This window comes from Gossypium raimondii, chromosome 9, assembly GCF_025698545.1.
Source record: "Gossypium raimondii isolate GPD5lz chromosome 9, ASM2569854v1, whole genome shotgun sequence".
Classification (NCBI taxonomy): Eukaryota; Viridiplantae; Streptophyta; class Magnoliopsida; order Malvales; family Malvaceae; genus Gossypium; species Gossypium raimondii.
In genome coordinates this window covers 9,191,220-9,211,911 of record NC_068573.1, presented here as the reverse complement: position 1 = coordinate 9,211,911, position 20,692 = coordinate 9,191,220, and the positions used below count along the sequence as shown (strand labels likewise).

General features: G+C 34.8%; 1 protein-coding gene across 1 annotated transcript; it reads left to right on the top strand.

Annotated features, from left to right (window-relative positions):
* Positions 1-5,200: 5,200 nt before the first annotated feature.
* On the top strand, positions 5,201-7,708 carry LOC128032547 (uncharacterized). Its single transcript, XM_052621153.1, has 6 exons — positions 5,201-5,444; positions 6,063-6,146; positions 6,189-6,367; positions 6,596-6,763; positions 6,839-7,084; positions 7,442-7,708. Exons 1-6 carry the CDS (start codon positions 5,201-5,203, stop codon positions 7,706-7,708), a joined length of 1,188 nt encoding a protein of 395 aa, XP_052477113.1.
* The last annotated feature ends 12,984 nt before the right edge of the window (positions 7,709-20,692 follow it).

The window sequence follows — 20,692 nt, the reverse complement described above, 5'->3', positions numbered from 1 at the left end:
GTTGTGACATTCTATATTCGGATCCAGTAAATCAAGTCGAGTATAGGATGTTACATCAATGCTTTTTAACATAACCAATTAAAAATTATAGCTAACATTTGTTTATTAATATGACCTTTATTATCTTATTTAGATTTGAAAATGGATACGCAGATCAATCCACCTAAACAATAGAATACGCGCCGAAGTGCTAATCGGGCATAAATGCACTGATCCCACCAACCACACCAGAATACTCATACCCCCAAGGTATTTAAGCTGGTGATACAGTCTCAACCTCCAAGGTATTAGAGAGTTATCACAATCTGATATGCACTTAGCGTTAAATCTCTCACCTATTAAAACAGACCCTATGGCATGCCAACTATATTTGTAACATCATCAGAACATATTATAAACTAGATAATATACATTATCATAATACGATTTTCACAGTCACAAATGTATACACATTTCGACATATTTCAATCGAAATCAAATAGTAAAGTATTACATACCTTAAGTTATATTTGACACCATTATCATTTGATTATTTTTAACTGTCTATTAAAGCATAATTGAATTCAAATTATAAGAGCACAACATAAGTATGCATTTATATCACAATAAATCACCAAGTCACAAATATAAATATATATATATATATATACATTAATTCACCAAATTTATTTTACCTTTCATAAAATCAAGTACTAATATTTTACCGTTACTACTTTCTTTGTTCACTATATTATAGTGAAATTGATCAAAGTTTAATCACTAGATTACCTTGCATACAAAAAAGACACTTAGTTATTAATTTCACAAAGGATCATCAAATTGAAATAACGCATTTTCGTCATTAATATATTATTAATTTAATCATTATTAATTCATTTTTATGTTCAAATTCATCAAAATTTAACTATCTTTATTGTTAATATTTTTATAATTTAATTACTTAATAAATACATGTAAAGAAATTATATCTCGCTAGTATAAACCAAAACCATTAACTAAACATCAATGCTTAATTTATAATTAAGTCCCATTTTAACCTTAATATCGAAATGCTTGCATCTCGTTATTTACTCTATCGAACCAAAATCGACTTCACTAATATATTACAGGACCTCAAATTACCAATTTATAACATTAACTCCCAATATCTTTCATTCCTTACAATTTAATCCCTAATGTTTCAACACTTATTTTTCTTTTACAACTATTAATCAAATCTTTTCTTTACAATATCCATTTCAATTCTAACATGAATTTCACTTAATCTAAGCTTAACTACTAACCTCTTACATGGTAATAAGCTTTAATTCATCATGTATTTAACATTGGCAATTTCTATCAATTTAAATCAAATTTGATTCATGTAACGCCCCAAAATTTTAATTTTGGATATTGTGAATGCGTGACACAAAATATATGTCTGCTTTAGTGGTTATTTGTTCTGGGTGTGTTTGGGAGGTCCCAAGTTCAAGCCAGGACTTGGGAAAATTTTGGTATTTTTATGAATTTGGTCAGTAGGCTTTTAAGTAAAAGTTGGCAAATAATTAACAGAATGGGCCTGTTAGTCTGGTGGATAAGTGGAGTGTTGGTGTGAAGGAGGTCCGATGTTCGAACATTGGCGTGGGTATTATTTTTGCTCATTCGTCCAGGGGAGTTTGAGATGGACTAAAAATCTGAGTAGTGGATTTAGTGGGAGAGTTTGATGGAAAGAAATAAGGGATTGTGGTGGTTATCAAATATTTTATTCATCTTTTTTTCTTTTCTTTTTTTTTTACTTTTTCCAAAATCCCTCCACCCTCTTGCTGTTTTTCTCTTCATTGCTGCTAAATTTCTGCTCTCTTTCACCCTTCATCTTCTTGATTTTTGTTTTCCCACTCTGCCTCGTGTTGCTCCACATTTGTCTACGATTGCTCGGTAAGTTTTAGATAGGTGATTTATCTCTTTTTGTTAACTTTTTTCTGAAGTGTTTTATTTATGCCAATTAGGGGAAGATTCAAGGGCTCGTAATCACCAATCGGAGTCTTAGTTTGTGTGGGAGATACTACTCATCGGTTGAAGGTAAGGTTTAGTCGCTTATGGGTTAAAATCTCGATACGAGTTCGATTTGAGATCACATTATGTGAGATTAAATTAGTGTTATTTGTTCAATTATAGGCTTTGGAGTGCTCAAGGACTGTTTTAGTATCAAACAAAACCAGGTGTGTACCCGAAATGCAGAAAATGGGATTCGATGAAAAGCCAAATTGCTTGCTGTTTGGACAGCAGTAGTAGGCTAACTTTGAAAAATCACCATAAATTGTGGAAATCAAATTATAGAATGAAAAAAATATGAAATTCGAGTCTAGTTTCTTATAGAAGAAACGGTGTAAGTAATGGAATTGTAAATCATGAGATATAGTAAGTTTTGTGAGACAAGTTCAGAATGAATTCGGGTTCCCCTGTCCAGACTTTGGAAAATTATCAAAACTTGGAGAAAAATAATTAGGGGTTAAAATTTACATGTTTAAATTATTAATGAGTCTATTTTCAATAGAAACAAATGGTAACATCATCTAAATTTTTTACTAAGAGATAATTAATATTTAGCAAAGAAAGGTCGAAGCTGTCAGACAACAAAGCAGGGGTAAGATTGAAGATTTTATTGTACTTATTGGCTGAACCAAAAATTTAAAAATTTTATGGTAGAAAGGTATTTGAGTCTAGTTTCAAATACATTAAGCGGAACTTAATTTGGAATTTTTTAGCTCAAGATATAAATAATTTAGTAACAATGACTCTTGAAGACAGCTTTGAAAACATATATGTAATTAGTGAAAACATATATGAATATTTAGCTAGCACGAGTTGCATTAAAAATGACTACGCGGTCAAGCCCAATTTGGGTCGAGCGGGCCACACGGGCGTGTGGGCCCACACGGGCAGTCCACATGGGCGTGTGAGCCCATTATCACTGAATTGATTGCTAAGGTTGCACGGGTCGCCCAAGTCGACTGTGAACCTACTGTAGGGTCAGTAACCATCACTTAGACCTCTAATTGTACGAACTGACTGTTTGATTTATATATGTGTTGAGCATGATGATAGTATGCTTGTATACTGAACTGGTTATATGTACTGATGTCCTGAGATAGCATGTCATGACTTGTATGTTGCATTGCATGGGGTTGGGTTAATTATATTTGGAGGAAGTGTACTAAAAGGCTCTTAAGCCTAACATACTGGTAGCTCAGCTGCAAATTATTGTTTTGTGCCGCATTTAGTACTAACTGGAGTGTAAAGATGGGTGGGTTGATTTGATCCCCATATGGAGTGTAGGGTTGGACGGAGATAGTGTGTAGAGGCTGGTTAGGTGGGACTTTATTACTGAATACTGCATGACTGCAACTGATATTGTGATAGGCTAAGGCTCTACTGCATGTTTGATACTGTACTGAGATGGGCTAAGGCCCAAACTGTCACTGATACTGAAAAAGGGATTAGGTCCACGACTGCTTTAACTGTGCACTGTGATTTGCTATTGTTTATTTTCTATGGGATTACACACTGCGTTTTCGTAAACTTACCCCTTTTGTTTAAATGTGCACAGGTAATTCCTAGATGGTGATGGATCAGTGCAGCGAAGGACTCGGCGATGACCACGGTTTTTGACTTTCATGGTTTTTAACCCATATTTTTGATAATTGGTTTATTTCTATTCTATTTTTACTGGCTAAGTTTTTGGGTTGTAATTGGACTTTTGGACTTTGGTTTTGGGTTTTAATTATCTTTACCTTATGGATTACAACTGCTAGTAGTAGGAAACCTCAGTTTTCAAAAGAAACAAATGATTTTCCTAAATGCACGATTGTTTAATATGTTTTAAAAGCTTCCACAAACGAATAACATTTTGAAACTATCGATTAAATGAGCAACACAATTTTGGAAATAATAAGATATTAAGATAAGGAATTCTATGGAAATGGTTTTAATGCGATGACACGGTTTTCAAACACCCTATAATGTGACATCGTTAGATCCGGCCATAACGTCTGGGCCGGGTTTGGGGTGTTACATTTAGTGGTATCAGAGCCAGGTTAGAAAACTCGACTGTGGATTATGGGTTTAATAAAAATTGGGCTTTTGAAAAATTGATTGATTTCCAAATGATTTGAAATGTGTTTACTGAGTAAGTGGTACACCGATCTTGTAAGTATTTTAAACTATGATTTGTTTTAAACTGAAATTGTTATGGATAGTATATTCTGAAACTACTATAGGTAGTAAACTGTACTGAAAACACTTTAATTTGTGTATTCTGAAAATTGTAGAGAAACTAGAAACTGTAGTAAGACTGCAATTTACGAAAACAAACTCTGTATAACCGATACTATTTTACATAAAACATTTGCTAATAAACACTGGTACTGTAATTAATTTATAAAACTTATAATACCAGATAAATTCGATTAGCTATGAGCACACGAGATATTCGCGGACGGGGTACGAGAGGCCAAGGTAAAGGCCGTAGGGGATCTCGAACTGAGTCCTCGTCATCAGGTAGCCTACCAATTTTGAATACGAGTGAGATGCCAGTGTCGCCCGCTACTGAGACTAGGTCTCAAGATCGCATGGCTGGGAACAATGTATTATCCAATGCTATGCTAAGGATTTTGGAGAGGGTTGTTGGGCCCAATACTGGATTTGGGGGCCGAGGGTCGATTATGAAACGATTCCGATATGGAGCTGAGCTCTTCAGGGGTGTCACTAAGGTCGCTCCTAATGTGGCCGAGTATTGGATTGAGGCTACGGAGAGGATCATGGATGATCTAGATTGCACCCCTAAGTAGAAATTAAAGGGTGTAGTCTCATTGTCATGGGGCGAGGCTTATCGATGGTGGTGGCCAGTTAAGGAAGGCACTCACCAACATCGACACAGGGAGTTCTTTAAGACCGCTTTCTAGGGGAAATATGTCGAAGCTAGTTATGTGGATGCACATAAGAGGGAGTTTTGAATCTTAAACAGGGGGATCGATCAGTGGCCGAGTATGAGGATGAGTTTCTAAGACTAAGCCGCTATGCGCGAGGTAAGGTGGCATCTGAGTATAAGCGATGTGTCCACTTTGAGGATGGCCTCAGAGATAATTTGAGAGTTCTGATAGCCCCGCAGAGGGAGTGAGATCTTTCTACCCTGGTAAAGAAGACAAAAATCGTCGAGGAGGATATGGAGGTAGTCATGATTGGAGAATGTCGAAACTACTTATCTAATGTGATCTCTGCACTACTGGCGAAGAAGTTGGTTCGTAAGGGATGTGAGGCATTCTTGGCCTATGTAAGTGTTTCAGATTCTGGAGAATCTACAGTTAAGGATATCAGAATGGTAAAGGATGTTTATGATGTCTTTCCTAAGGAGCTACCAGGTTTAACTCCGAATCGTGAAGTGGATTTTGGGATAGAGCACCTTTCTGGTACAGCTCTGGTGTCTATCACCCCCTATCGAATGGCATCGAAGGAGCTTACGGAGCCTAAGGCTCAGATTTAGGAGTTATTGGATCGTGGGTTCATCTGCCTTAGTATGTCTCCGTGGGGAGCACCGATACTATTTGTAAAAAAGAAGGATGGATCCATGCTGATGTGCATCGAGTACCGGCAACTGAACAAGATGACCATTAAGAATAAGTACCCGTTATCGAGGATAGATGATTTGTTTGACCAGTTTTGATGAGCTTCTGTTTTCTCCAAGATTGACCTTCGATCTAGATATCATCAATTAAGGGCTAAGGAGGCTGATGTTCATAAGACGGCGTTTAGAAATCGTTAAGGTCACTACCAGTTCCTAGTGATGCCATTCAGACTGACTAATACACCGGTAACTTTCATGGATTTAATGAATTGAGTGTTCCAGCCTTACTTGGATCGGTTTGTAGTGGTATTCATCGATGATATACTAGTTTACTCGAGGACTGAGGATGAGTATGATGAGCACCTTCGAGTCATTCTTCAAATTTTGAGGGAAAAACAACTTTATGCTAAGTTTAGTAAGTGTGAGTTCTGGCTACGTGAAGAGACACTTCTTGGTCATGTAGTTTTGGTTGAGGGGATTCAAGTTGATCCTCAAAAGATTGAGGCTGTATTGGAGTGGAAGCAGCCTAGGAACGTGTTTGAGATCCGTAGTTTTCTGGGACTGGCGGGATACTATTGACGATTTGTAGAGGGTTTTTCATTGATTGCGGCACCCTTGACTAAGTTGCTACGTAAGGGTGTGCCATTTAACTGGACTTATGCGCAACAAGAGAGCTTTGAGAAGCTCAAGACTGTACTAACTGAGGCCCCTGTTCTGATACAGTCGGAGCCTGGAAAGGAGTTCACTGTTTATAGTATTGCATCACATGTCGGTTTGGGATGTATGTTGATGCAGGATGGTAAGGTGGTAGCCTATGCGTCTCGTCAGCTTAAGACCCATGAAGCGAATTATCTGATGCATGTCTTGGAGTTGGCCGTTGTGGTATTCGCACTGAAAATCTGGAGGCATTATTTATATGGTGAGAAGTGTATCATCTACACTGATCATAAGAGCCTCAAGTATCTCCTCACTCAGAATAAACTTAATCTTTGGCAGCGTAGACGGATTGAGCTGCTTAAAGACTATGACTGCACCATTAAGTACCACCCTGGTAAGGCTAATGTGGTGGTTGATGCACTGAGCCGTAAGGCTATGACTAATTTGAGGGTGATATTTGCTCACCTAAGTTTATTTGATGATGGTAGATTATTAGCCGAGCTTCAGGTTAAGCCGTCATGGATTGAGCAGATTAAGGGTAAGCAGTTGGAGGATGAGTCATTGGGTCTTTGATTCCGACAGATTAAGGGTGGTAGTACTACGGATTTTGGATTGAACAGTGATGAGGTACTCTATTTCTGTGGGAGAATCTATGTTCCAAATGATACTGATTTGAGACAGGCCATATTGAGAGAGGTGCATATTAGCCCTTATGCTATGCATCCTGGCAGAAATAAGATGTATCGAGACCTTCATGAGTTATATTGGAGGCCAGGGTTGAAATGTGAGGTTACTGATTTTGTGGGCAGATGTTTGAGTTGCCAACAGGTTAAGGCTGAGCATCAGTTACCTTCGGGTTTGCTGTAGCTGGTTAAGATACCTCTTTGGAAATGAGAGCGAGTAACTATGGATTTCGTTAATGGGTTGCCTCTAACACCCACTAAGAAGGATTAAATATGGGTCATCGTGGATCGATTGACCAAGTCCGCCCACTTCATACTAGTTCGTACTGATTATTCTCTACAGAAGCTGGCGAAACTTTATATTTCTGAGATAGTGAGACTGCATGGAGTACCGGTTTCGATCGCCTCTGATAGGGATCCTCATTTTGTGACTCAGTTTTGGAAGAAGTTATATGAGGCTCTAGGTTCAAGGTTGGACTTCAGTACTACATTCCATCCTTAGACCGATGGTCAGTTTGTGAGGGTGATTCAGATACTGAAGGGCATGTTGAGGCGTTACCGCTGTGATCCTACTAATATTGTCTCTATTGAAGAGATCGAGGTTAGGCCAGATTTGACCTTTGAGGAAGAGCCGGTTCAGTTTCTGGATCGCGACATTAAGGTTCTAAGAAGGAAATCCATTCCATTGGTAAAGGTTCTATGGCGTAATCATAGCACTGAGGAGGCCACATGGGAGCCTAAGGTTGCGATGTGTCCTCATCTGTTCTGATCAGGTAAATTTCGAGGACGAAATTTTTTTAGGGGGTAGAATTGTAATGCCCCAAAATTTTAATTTTGGGTATTATGAATGTGTGACACAAAATATCTGTTTGCTTTAGTGGTTATGTGTTCTGGGTGTGTTTGGGAGGTTTCAAGTTCAAGCCAGGACTTGGACATCTTTGGTCAATAGGCTTTTAAATAAAAGTTGGCAAATAATTAACAGAATGGGCCTACTGATCTGGTGGATAAGTGGAGCGTTGGTGTGAAGGAGGTCCTGTGTTTGAATCTTGGCGTGGGCATTATTTTTGCTCGTGCGTCCAGGAGAGTTTGAGATGGACTAAAAATCTGAGTAGTGGATTTAGTGGGGAGTTTGATAGAGAGAAATAATGGATTGGGGTGGTTATCAAATATTTTGTTCACCTTTTTTCCCTTTTTTTTTACTTTCCACAGAATCCCTCCACCCTCTTGCCATTTTTCTCTTCATTGCTGCCGAATTTCTGCTCTCTTTTACCCTTCATCTTCTTGATTTTTCTTTTCCCACTCTACCTCGTGTCGCTCCATGTTTGTCTGCGATCGTTGTGTAAGTTTTAGATAAGTGATTTGTTTCTGTTTGTTAACTTTTTTCTGAAGTATTTTGTTTATACCAATTAGGGGAGGATTCAAGGGCTCGTAATCACCAATCGGAGTCTTAGTTTGTGTGGGAATTACTATTCATCGGTTGAAGGTAAGGTTTAGTCGCTTATGGGATAAAATCTCGATACGAGTTAGATTTTGGATAACGTTATATGAGATTAAATTAGTTTTATTTGTTCAATTATAGGATTTGGAGTTCTCGAGGACTGTTTTAGCATCAAATAAAACTAGATGTGTACCCGAAACGCAAAAAACGGAATTCAGTGAAAAGCTAAAATTGCTTACTATTTAGACAGTAGCAGTAGGTGAACTTTGAAAAATCACCATAAATTGTGGAAATCAAATTAGAGGATGAAAAAATATAGAATTAAGCCTTATTGAGTCTAGTTTCTCATAGAAGAAACGGTGTAAGTAATGGAATTATAAATCATGAAATATAATAATTTTTGTGAGACAAGGTCAGAATGAATTTGGGTTCCCCTATTCTGACTTTGGAAAATCATCAAAAATTGGAGAAAACTAATTAGGGGCTAAAATTTACATGTTGAAATTATTAATGACTCTATTTTCAATAGAAACAAATGGTAACATAATCCAAATTATTTACTAAGAGATAATTAATTTTTAGCAAAGAAAGGTCGAAGTTATCAGACAGTAGAATAGGGGTAAGAATGAAGATTTTACTGTATTTATTGGCTGAACCAAAAATTCTAAAAATTTTATGGTAGAAATTTATTTGAGTCTAGTTTCAAAAGCATCAAGTAAACCTTAATTTGGAATTTTGTAGCTCAAGATAGAAATAATTTAGTAACAGCAAGTAGATAGCTTTGAAGGAACATATAAGTAAATAGTGAAAACATATATGAATATTTAGCGAGCACGAGTTAAATTAAAAATGGACCACACGGTCAAGGCCAATTTGGGTCAAGTGGGCCACACGGGCGTGTGGGCCTACACGGGCAGACCACATGGGCATGTGAGCCCATTATCACTGAATTGATTGCTAAGGTTGCATGGGTCGCCAAAGTCGACTATGAACCTACTGTAGGGTCGGTAAGCATCACTTAGACCCCTAATTGTACTAACTGACTGTTTGATTTATATGTGTTGAGCATGATGATATTATGCTTGTATACTTAACTTGTTATATGTACTGATGTCCTGAGATAGCATGTCATGACTTGTATGTTGCATTGCATGGGATTGGGTTAATGATATTTGGAGGAAGTGTACTGAAAGGCTCTTAAGCCTAAGATACTAGCAGCTCAGCTGCAAATTACTGTTTTGTGCCGCATTCGATACTACCTGGAGTGTAGGGATGGGTGGGTTGATTTGATCCCCACATAGAGTGTAAGGTTGGACGGAGATGGTGTGTAGAGGCTGGTTGGGTAGGACTTTGTTATTGAATACTGCATGACTGCAGCTGATACTGTGATGGGCTAAGGCCCTACTGCATATTTGATACTGTACTGAAATGGGCTATGGCCCAAATTGCTACTGTGATTTGATATTGTTTGTTTTCTGTGGGATTACACACTGAGTTTTCGTAAACTCACCCATTTTGTTTAAATGTGCATAGGTAATCCCCAGATCTAGACGGATCGGTGTGGCGGAGGACTCGGCGGTGACCACGATTTTGGACTTTCATGGTTTTTAACCTATATTTTTGATAATTCGTTTTATTTCTATTCTATTTTTACTGGCCAAGTTTTTGGGTTGTAATTGGACTTTCGGACTTTGGTTTTGGGTTTTAATTATCTTTACCTTATGGATTACAACTGCTAGTAGTAGGAAACCTCGGTTTTCAAAAGAAACAAATGTTTTTCCTAAACGCACGATTGTTTAATCTGTTTTAAAAGCTTCTGCAAACGAAGAACATTTTGAAACTATCGATTAAATGAGCAACACAATTTTGGAACTAATAAGATATTAAGATAAAGAATTCTATGGAAATGATTTTAATGCGATAACACGGTTTTCAAACACCCTATAATGTGACATCGCTAGATCCAGCCATAACGTCTGGGCCGGGTTTGGGGTGTTACAATTCAACACTTTCTATAACAATTATAACATGATTTTACCATAGTTCAATTTAACACCAACATGCATGAATGCAACCTTTCAAAACCTAAATGCTTTTAAGCTTTAACAGTGGCAAGTTAACTCCTCTTCCATAATTGAAAAATCTATTTAATGAGTAATGTAAAACTAACTTCTTAGATTAATAATCTAATTAAAATTTACTTGGAAGGCTTACCCTTTTCCCTTAATGATGAACGACCATGGATGAATAAACCAAAATTTATTTCTTCTTTTCTTAAGAACGAACCGCAATAAGATGAAATTTTTTTCATTCCTCTCTCCCATTTTCTCTTATATATGAACATTTAATTATCATATAATTAAACATATAAATTAAATTAAAACATTAAAATGGCTAGTGGAGATCGGCGACTAAGATCAACCAATGTCATTAATCACACCAGTCTATGGCTTAATTGCTAGTTAAATCCTTAAGGAATTCTTTAATTAAATTTCACTAGTGCAATCATTTTGCAACTTAGTCCTTGTACTATAATTTAACAACTTTCCTAATTTAATTACTTAATAAATCAATACTATAATTTCATACTTGATACATAAATATCTAAATTAATATTTTGTTTAATTAATTACTAAATAATTTTATTTCTAGTTTAATTACTAATATTCCTGTTTTCTAATTTCATACTCTCTTCATAACTGTTCGATTAAAATATTTGGACGACTCAATTTAATAAATTCGATCCTAAAACTTACTTTTTTCGACATAAAAAAATTGGCTCGTTACATTCCCAAAAAGGTGAATCAAAAAGGTGAATTAAAAAGATGAGTTGGCCCACATAGATGAAGATGGAGGCAAAATCAAGGGATTCAAATCCTGGATATTCCTAATTTTAAGATAATATTCGGCCCTTTATTTCTACTATAGATGAAAGTAATGCAATGAGCTCTAGGTCCACTTTGAAGAGTCTAGGTAAGGAAAAAGTAGGCCTTGATGTTAGCGATTTAAGGGAAGAGTAAGGAGCCCAATAGTCAAGGGCCTAAAGGTTCTAGTGTGTCTAGCGTTCTAGCCTTTAAACTTGTTGTTATTTCTGTTGGATTTGGTGCCCTAAGTGTAATATATTCCTTTTGTATAGTTGTATTTTCCAAAAAATTGGTTTAATAAAATTCATTAATTACATTAATACCCTTTATATATTGTCCTCAATGTTTTTGCTCACAAAGAAAAATGGAAGTAAATATTGGCTCACTGGTTATCTAACGTTTAACAAATACTAAGCAGTATTACGTTTTCAGATCGTAATATGGAAAGATAACTTGTATTAGTAGATGAACCTAAACATGTCTTTAGTCTAACCGAAAATGATTGAAAGACTAATATGTCATCTAACAAGTCCAATTAGGGAGATGTTTTGTCTTGAGCATCAGAGCAGATGAATATTAGAAGATAAAGGCATAGATGTAACTGACTCGATTGACAGTAAATCGGGTAAGACCCAAGTAGAATAGATCTTAGATCTATTTATGGATTTATTCAATTGTGATGTTCATAGTGTGGCATACATTAATCCTGAGTGGATGATGGACATGTATGTTTGACTCGTATACTTTTGTAACACCCCACACTCGGCCTAAAGGTTATGGTCGAATCTGGCGATGTCACATGGAAAGGGATTTGAAGACAAGATTGTCGAGTTTAAAAACCGTTACAGTAAGTTAGCTTTTATTTAATTAAAAAAAAACTAGTTGATTTGCATTAAAACTTGTCTCTTAGCGGAAGCTTTTGTAACCAATTAATTTAGGGAAAATCGTTTCTATTTACGAAAAACCTTAGTTTTTAGAAAAAAAACCGTGTTTTGTGGAGTTGTAGTTTTAAAAAAAATTCATAAAAAATAGTATAAAGTCTCAAATTTAAATCCAACCAGTCCATAGTCCAGAAGATACATCAAAAACCCCAAATAAGTAACAAATTCTAAGCATTAACGGAAAACTGTTTAAAATTTACATGTGGCCACCGTCTAGTCCTCCGCTGCACCAGCCCGTCAAGTCTTGGGATTACCTATACAGATTAAACAGAGAAAGGGTGAGTTTTCGTAAACTCAGTATGAAATCACTACAGAAAACATGCATACAGATAATCAACAGAATTCAGTTAGATACAGTCTGGGGCCGTGCCCATCACAGAATCAATTTGGGCCTTAGCCCATTCAGATCTGATCTCAAATACATTAGGGCCTTGGCCCATATCGAGATCTTGAATACTGAATCTGATGAAATCGAATCCTACCCACCAGCCTCTACACACCATCTCCGTCCAACCCTACACACCATGTGGGGATTAAATCAACCCACTCATCCCTACACACCATGCTGTGCCGAAATGGGACACATAATCAGAATTTTGCAGCTAAGCTGTCAGATAACATGCTTAATAGCCTTCTAGACACTTCCTCCAAATATCATCAACCCACCCCGACGCAATGCAACATACAAAATATGTCATGCCATTATGCAATTAATAGTACAGACATTCAGATATCATAAGTCATGCTCGGTATAGAAATCAGACAGACAGATCACACATATAGGGGTCTAAGTAAAGCTTACTGACACTACAGTAGGTCCACAGTCGACTTGGGCGACCCGTGCAACCTTACAGAACTTTTCAGAAAAATGGGATCACAAGCCCATGTGGCCCACTCGGCCCAAATTGGCCTTGGCCACGTGATCCATTTTTAATGTAACCCGTGCTAGTTAATTATTCATATATGTTTTCACTATTTACTTATATGTTCCTTCAAAGTTGTCTACTTGAGTCACTGTTACTAAATTATTTATATCTTGAGCTACAGAATTTTGAATTAAGATCTGCTTGATGTCTTTGAAACTAGACTTAAATACCTCTCTACCATAAAATTTTCAGAATTTTTGGTCCAGTCAATAAGTTCAATAAAATCTTCAAACTTACCCCTGTCATGTTGTCTAACAACTTTGTCCCTTCTTTGCTAAAAATTAATTATCTCTTAATACAAAATTTTGATGATGTTTCCATTTATTTCTATTAAAAATAGACTCATTAATAATTTAAACATGTAAATTTTAAACCCTAATTATTTTGATGATGTTTCCATTTGTTTCTATTGTTTCCAATTTTTGATGATTTTCCAAAGTTAAAGCAGGGGAACCCAAATTCAATCTGACATTGTCTCACAAAGTTTATTATACCTCACGATTTATAATTCCATTACTTACACCGTTTCTTCTATGAGAAACTAGACTCAATAAGCTTTAATTCAATATTTTTTCATCCTCTAATTCGATTTTCAAAATTTATGACGATTTTTCAAAGTTAACCTACTGCTGCTGTCTAAACAGAAAGTAATTTCGGCTTTTTGCAGAATCTTTTTTTTTTTTGCGTTTCAGGTACACACCTGGTTTTATTTGATGCTAAAATAGTCCCTAAGTACTCCAAAGCCTATAATCAAGATACTCAACATCAATTTAACGGATTTACAAGAGAATTGACAACCAAGAACGAACAGAAACCCAACTTACCACCAACGATAACCCTCTGTTTAACTATTGTTAAGACGAGAACACTGGATTCACCAGTCCGAGCCTTCCCCGAAACTAAGCGAACACTAACCACGTGTGAAAATGAAGGAAAATAAATGGTTTAGGGAAAAATCAAGAATAAGAAAAAGAATTGAAAGATGGAAAAACTCAGAGAATTTCGACAAGAGGAGAGGGAGAAGAATAGACGGCAGAATTTTTTTGAAAAAGAGAATCATTCAGTTTTGGGAAAAAAAATAAAATCCCGATAACCCCTAAAATCCCTTAATCTTCTCCCCTAATTCCCACTACACATCCACTACTCAGAATCCCCTTATTACACAACTCTATCCCGAAATCTGAGCAAAAAAATACCCTTTCATGCATAGGGATTCGAACACAAAACCTCTACCAAAATAACACACCATTTAACCACCAGACCAGCTGGCCCATTCTGATTTAATTTACCCAACAATCAAATAAAAGCCTACTAAACAACAGTAAGGCCTAATTCATTCAAAATACCAAAATTTGCCCAAGCGAAAGCTTGAACTTGGGACCTCCCAAACACTCCAAGAACACATAACCACTAAAGCTAACAGATATTTGTGTCATAGTTTCACAATAACGAAATTAGAAATTTTGGGGCGTTACAACTTTACCAGCTAAAAGAAAATTTCGTCCTCAAAATTTTACCTGATGAGAACAAATGGGGATATTGCTGACGCATCGCATCCTTAGGCTCCCATGTTGCCTCCTTAGTGCTATGATTACACCATAGAACATTTACTAAGGGAATAGAATTTTTCCGAAGGACCTTTACGTCACGCTCCAGAATCTGAACCGGCTTCTCCTCGAAGGTCAAGTCTGGCCTAACCTCCTAAACACTCCAAGAACACATAACCACAAAAGTTAATAGATATTTGTGTCATATTTTCATAATAACGAAATTAGAAATTTTGGGGCATTACAAATTTGATATAAGTAAAAGCCTAATTTCAAATAGATAAGGAACCGAAAGTTGGTGCATTAGGTATACGCATTCTGTAGTATATAGCATCATTAACAATAGTGAAATTCATAGCTCATCTAATGGGTAAATGATATCCTCTTGTCAACGTTACATGATAAATGAAAAGTAAACGTGGTCACAGGTCGTTTGTCATTGTGATAAATGACTTGATTACTATTTGATAGTAATTGACTCCTAATGAATGAAGATATAATGTTTACCATGAGATAAAATAAGATCATATTGTGAACAAAAATTTATCCCAAAGAGATTAAGGATATCCTATGAGAGTAACAAACTTATGACAAGGTTATTGGACGAACATTTATTGAGTAGCTTTTGTAATGGTATGTAATTAGGGAGAGCTTAGTCATGATACTATGGTGGAATGACTTTGTGACTAAATAAGTTTATAATTAATAAGAAAAATTAGAACTTAATTTTAAATTATTTAGGCCTTAATGATATATGTCCAATTAGTCCCTCTGCTAACTTGTTGACCAGAAATGAATTGCATGTAGAATCAAATGAATAGAAATGAATGAAAATGATGAAGTTAGAGAAATGAGTTCATTCACAAATGAATGTGTGTTCTCACTAAATACAAAAATAACTTGAGAATTAATTTAAGTTTTTCTAATTATTATTTAATTAATTATAATTAAGTAACTTAAGTTTGAAAATGGAATCAAATTAACTAGTCATTATGGATTCGTTTATTGTAAAAACTAAATATATTTCCTCATAGATCTTTTTATAGTAAAGTTGTCATAACTTTAAAGGAATTAGAATTGAATTGAAAATCTTATTTAATTAAGAAATTAATTTAGTTAATTTGATTAATGAAATTAATTAAATAAGATAATATATATTTTTTAAAATAGAAATCAAATATTGGGTTGGAATAGAATATAAAGTGCTAGGCCAAAAGTTTAGGAAACACATATAATTGGACCTAATACGGGAGAAGCCAAAAACCCCTCATGTTACATATAAGGGGTGGCAACCTTAGCGTTATTATCTAGGGGGTGTCGCCCCCCTCTCTTCTAGTTAGACTAGGGGAGCATTTTCTATTAAATAAATATTATTTATGGTATTCTTATTCAACAGGGATTCTCTTATCTCTTACTATTAATATAAACACTAGTAGAGCTATTTACACACAACTTTCATATATTATTATTCTGCCAAAAAATAGTGGAGATTTATTTTTTAAGAATAAATTCTATTTTCTGGGAATTACAATTTCTACTAGTTTCTATTTGAGAGACTTACTTTCCTACTGAAAGTAATTAAAACATTTCTTATTATCTGTTTGGTTCATGTTGCTCGAGCCCACACTTGACGCAATTCGGAGTACGAAGATAGCAGAAAAGGTCGTTCAGTTGAAAGCTGTGAACGATTAAATCTGTCCCGTTCAAAGCATAGGTACTTTTTGGGAAAAGGTTTATTGCTATAAATATCACAAACCGTCTTGATTTTCAAAATTTTTAAACTTTCATTGCAACTGAAAGCCATTTTTAACTAGATATTTCCAATAGTTTAGGCCAATGTTGAGCTTCCCTTTAAGAACATTATCGTGCAACAACCTTTTCAGTTGGGAGGGATGTGTTGGAACTGGCACATTTGAGAGGAATATTAGCAAGTCAAGGCCTTCTTCAGATTCAGGATAATAGATTGGTGACCCAATTGGATCCCGCATCTAATTCGGTGGTTGTTATGAAGGAAAATTTCAATCCCAATGGCGTGCTTGTCGATTTTGGGAAATTAGAGGGAGAATGGGTGGTTTCCCAGTTTCTTTCTATCAACCAATCTTCCTCTAAAACTCTGGTTAGGTTTCCAAATCCAAGGAAATTAGCTTAGTTGAAAGGTAAGACACTGAGGTTAAAAGCTAATGGAGTAGGGAAAATCTCTTGACAAGGAAACAATGATAGGTTGGTGGAAAGTTTAAACATAGGTTTAGGTACTTTTAAGGATTTGCAGCACCAATCTACAACCCAGGGAGTGAATATGTCATCTCTGGCTGCGGAGGGTGATGGATAGGCTAATTCTTAGTCAGGTCTTTGTTCTTTTATATTTTTATTTATGGTGAACTCTATTTTAGTGTGGAATTATCAAGGTAGGGGAAGTGATAAATTTGTTAGAATTGTGAAGAAGTATATCAAAAAATTACATTCAAGCTTTGATAGCATTATTGGAGACTAGAGCTATGAAACACCCTATACCCAACCCAATCGTTGAGTTTGAGCTATGGGACACCATATTCTTTGTCAAAATAACTACGATCAAATACAATACATTTCAACAATTAAGGCATATTACTAAATTCAAACCATTATTACATGTTATACAAACATTTTCGGATCTTATATGAGCTTACGAAAGCTCTTAAGGTGAGTCGAGGTCGAATAAGGACCCAATAGCAAAATTTTCAAACTACCGAGTTGATGCTATGACTATGGGGGTTCCTTGTCACGTTGCAACTCATTGACTCGACCTGATTGCAACATTGAGAATATGTCATTGTGACATAACTCCCTACTTGATCTCGTCACGACATAGAGAGTTTGTTGTCACAACATGACTGTTTATTTCCCAAAAGGACCATATGGTACAAAGTTAAAACACTTGAAAAATTGTGTAACAACATCAATTTAGCCAATTCAAATATCATATCAATTCCATATATGGAAAAAGATACCATAAGCTCAATTCAAGATACTGTTAAATAACCAAACTTCTAAAATTACTAGTTTTGATACAAAATCGACTAAAACCCTAGGTACATGCAATTTATCGAAACAATAGAAACTATACAAACATTGTTGAGTTGAGTGACACGCTTGGGATGCTAGTTCACTTCTCGTAAACTCAGGATTCACCTATACTTGTGCACGAAATAACAAAAACGTATGCTAAGTAATAAAACTCAGTGGTACTTTCATGATTCAAGTCAAAGTTATAATAGCAAATGCACACAATCAAACTCAAAACTATGTTTAACTCATTCAAATATACCATTTATGCTAATAGTTTTCATTCACATATTAAATGAATATATATATCAATTTGCATACCAATTCACTAAACTTTTGCATATAACTTACCATGTCCTAACATTCAATATTACGATACCAATTCTTTCATTTGTAGCATACCAAATTGAAACATATTCTCATTGACAAATTCATATGATTGTGTCATACCATACTTTTTAATACTTACCATCATCTATAAGCATACACATATACATAGTTATTCATTCAACTGAATAATCAATATCAATATACCAATTCAATCACTTTCAAACTTCATAGCTCTTTCATACTCAAACTAGCCTCTAGGGTTCGATTCTAACCGGTTCGTATAATGCTTAATATACTTTATTTACCATGAATTACATATATATACACATATAGCTCCATATCATCAAATCATATCATATACCAAGTATTAATTCACAAGTTCATACCATTTCAATTCAAATCATACATTATAATAGTTACCAAAATTCTGTTTATTTCATTGTCCAATTTCAAGTTTTGATTTCATTGTTTTGCCTAATGGAACCCTAGTAAAACAGACTCGGATACACGAGTGAACTACATTAGACTAGATAGTTCGTAGGAGCTTAAACTACACCATACCAAGACACCAAAGTGCAAAGCCCGTACACATCAAATGTATAAACATTTTTAAATACATCCCTCTACCACACCAAAGTCTTCGCAGAGACATATAATACCCGATAATTCACAGAAAATGCTGGATCTCGATATAACCTGTAATAATCTTTGTACAATCACATTTCTCGCACAAGCGCACATATTATTGGCATGTCAATCGTATCTTAACATTTTACTAAGTTCATATGGGCATTAATATTCATATTTACATTATCATACATGTAATTACTCTTGTTCGCATATCCATACCCTGTAATCATTTACATTTATCTGTCATGCCCTGTGTTGAGTCACATTTGTATTTTCGTACATTGCACACTGTCCTATTACATAACAATTATTTAATTTATTTCATATTAATTAAATTCAATCCAATTCATATATATATAATTTCACATTCAAATTTAGAATTACATTTCAATTCATCATCAGCACATAGTATCTCATATCATTTAGCATGTTTCAATGCATTCGTATATTACAAACCCTATTCCACTAAAACATATTATCTTCTATTTTATTCAATGCAGTTCACTATCTCGATAATGAAAACCAATTGTAGCAGATCAATTCATACGAAAATTATATACTCACCTCGATATTCAATCATGCAATTAATAAGAATATGCAAACAAATAATTTGATCTCGAATCATAAAAGTACAAACTGAAATCTTGCGTCACTCATCAATGACTCTCTTTTCCTTTCCCTCTCGACGGGCCGACGTTGTCTTTCACTAGGATTGATAATTCAATAAATAAAAAATATCATATTTCATCCATTCTACATCCAAATACAAAGCGACACATATTTTGTATTTTATTCAATTTAGTCCTTGAACTTATGATAAGCATATATTTCGATATTTAGTTTCGAATTAAAATCCAATTTCACATTTATTCATTAAGGACCCTATACTTTCTATTCCTAGCATAATTTCATTACATATTTTTATTTTATTCAATTTGGTGCCTAATGTAACAAAGTTAACAACCAAGTTTATTAACCTTTACAATTTAGTCCTTATTATAATCTAAGCTTAATTTCTATTAATTTCTATTAATATTAAGCATAATTAATCAATTTATCAATAATGGCAACTTGATAAAACTTAAACAATTGATCAAACCGATACATGAGCTAGTTAAATCAAGCTCTCATGATCACAAATCTATAGAAATTACTAGAAAAGAAACCTCAAAATGGTTTTCTCCTATTCTTTCTATGGTAAAAGCGGTTAAGGAAAGATGGAGAAGATGATGATCTTCTCTTTCTTTCCACTTAAATTGTTATTTATAGTCTATTTAATGATTAATTAATCTAATAAATTATGCTTAATTATCTTAACCAAACATACTTTTATAATTTTAATAACATAATTAGCATAAGTGGATATTAACATCAAATCCACTAAATCATGCTATTGATTAGTTAAATAACCATTTTAACCCCTGGTTTAATTTCTATCTAAGTCCTCAAGCATTTTTTAATTAAAACTCCATAGCAATTAGACTTTTACAATATAGTCACTAAGCTTTAATTAAGTATTTTATCGGTTAAGTTATTTGGCCATTCCTCAATATATTTTTATATTAACTCCGTAAATATTCCTATTATTTAAGGACTCAATTTCTGAAAATGGGGTTCTAAAATTGTATTTTTCGACACTACTGGAAATCATGTCGTTATAAGCTAAGGGTGAGAAGGCTGATCTTATCATTGCTAAGATTGGCTTTCCATACTCTTGTAGAGTTAAGGCTTGTGGATTTTTGGGTGACATGTGGCTTTGTTGGAGAGAGAATATCCAAGTTCAGGTTCTACTGAATCATTTTCAATTTATTCATTTGCGTATGAGGATGGTGTTGAATCTAGTGCCCTAAGTGTAGTATTTTCGTCTATGTACACCTGTATTTTTTTTTTCAAATTGTTTGGTTTAATAAAATTATTCATGAATTGCATTAATACCTTTTGTATATTGTCCTCAATGGTTTTTGCATGCAAAGAAAAATGGAAGCAAAAATTAGCTCACTGGTTATCTAATGATTAACTAATACTAAATGGTACT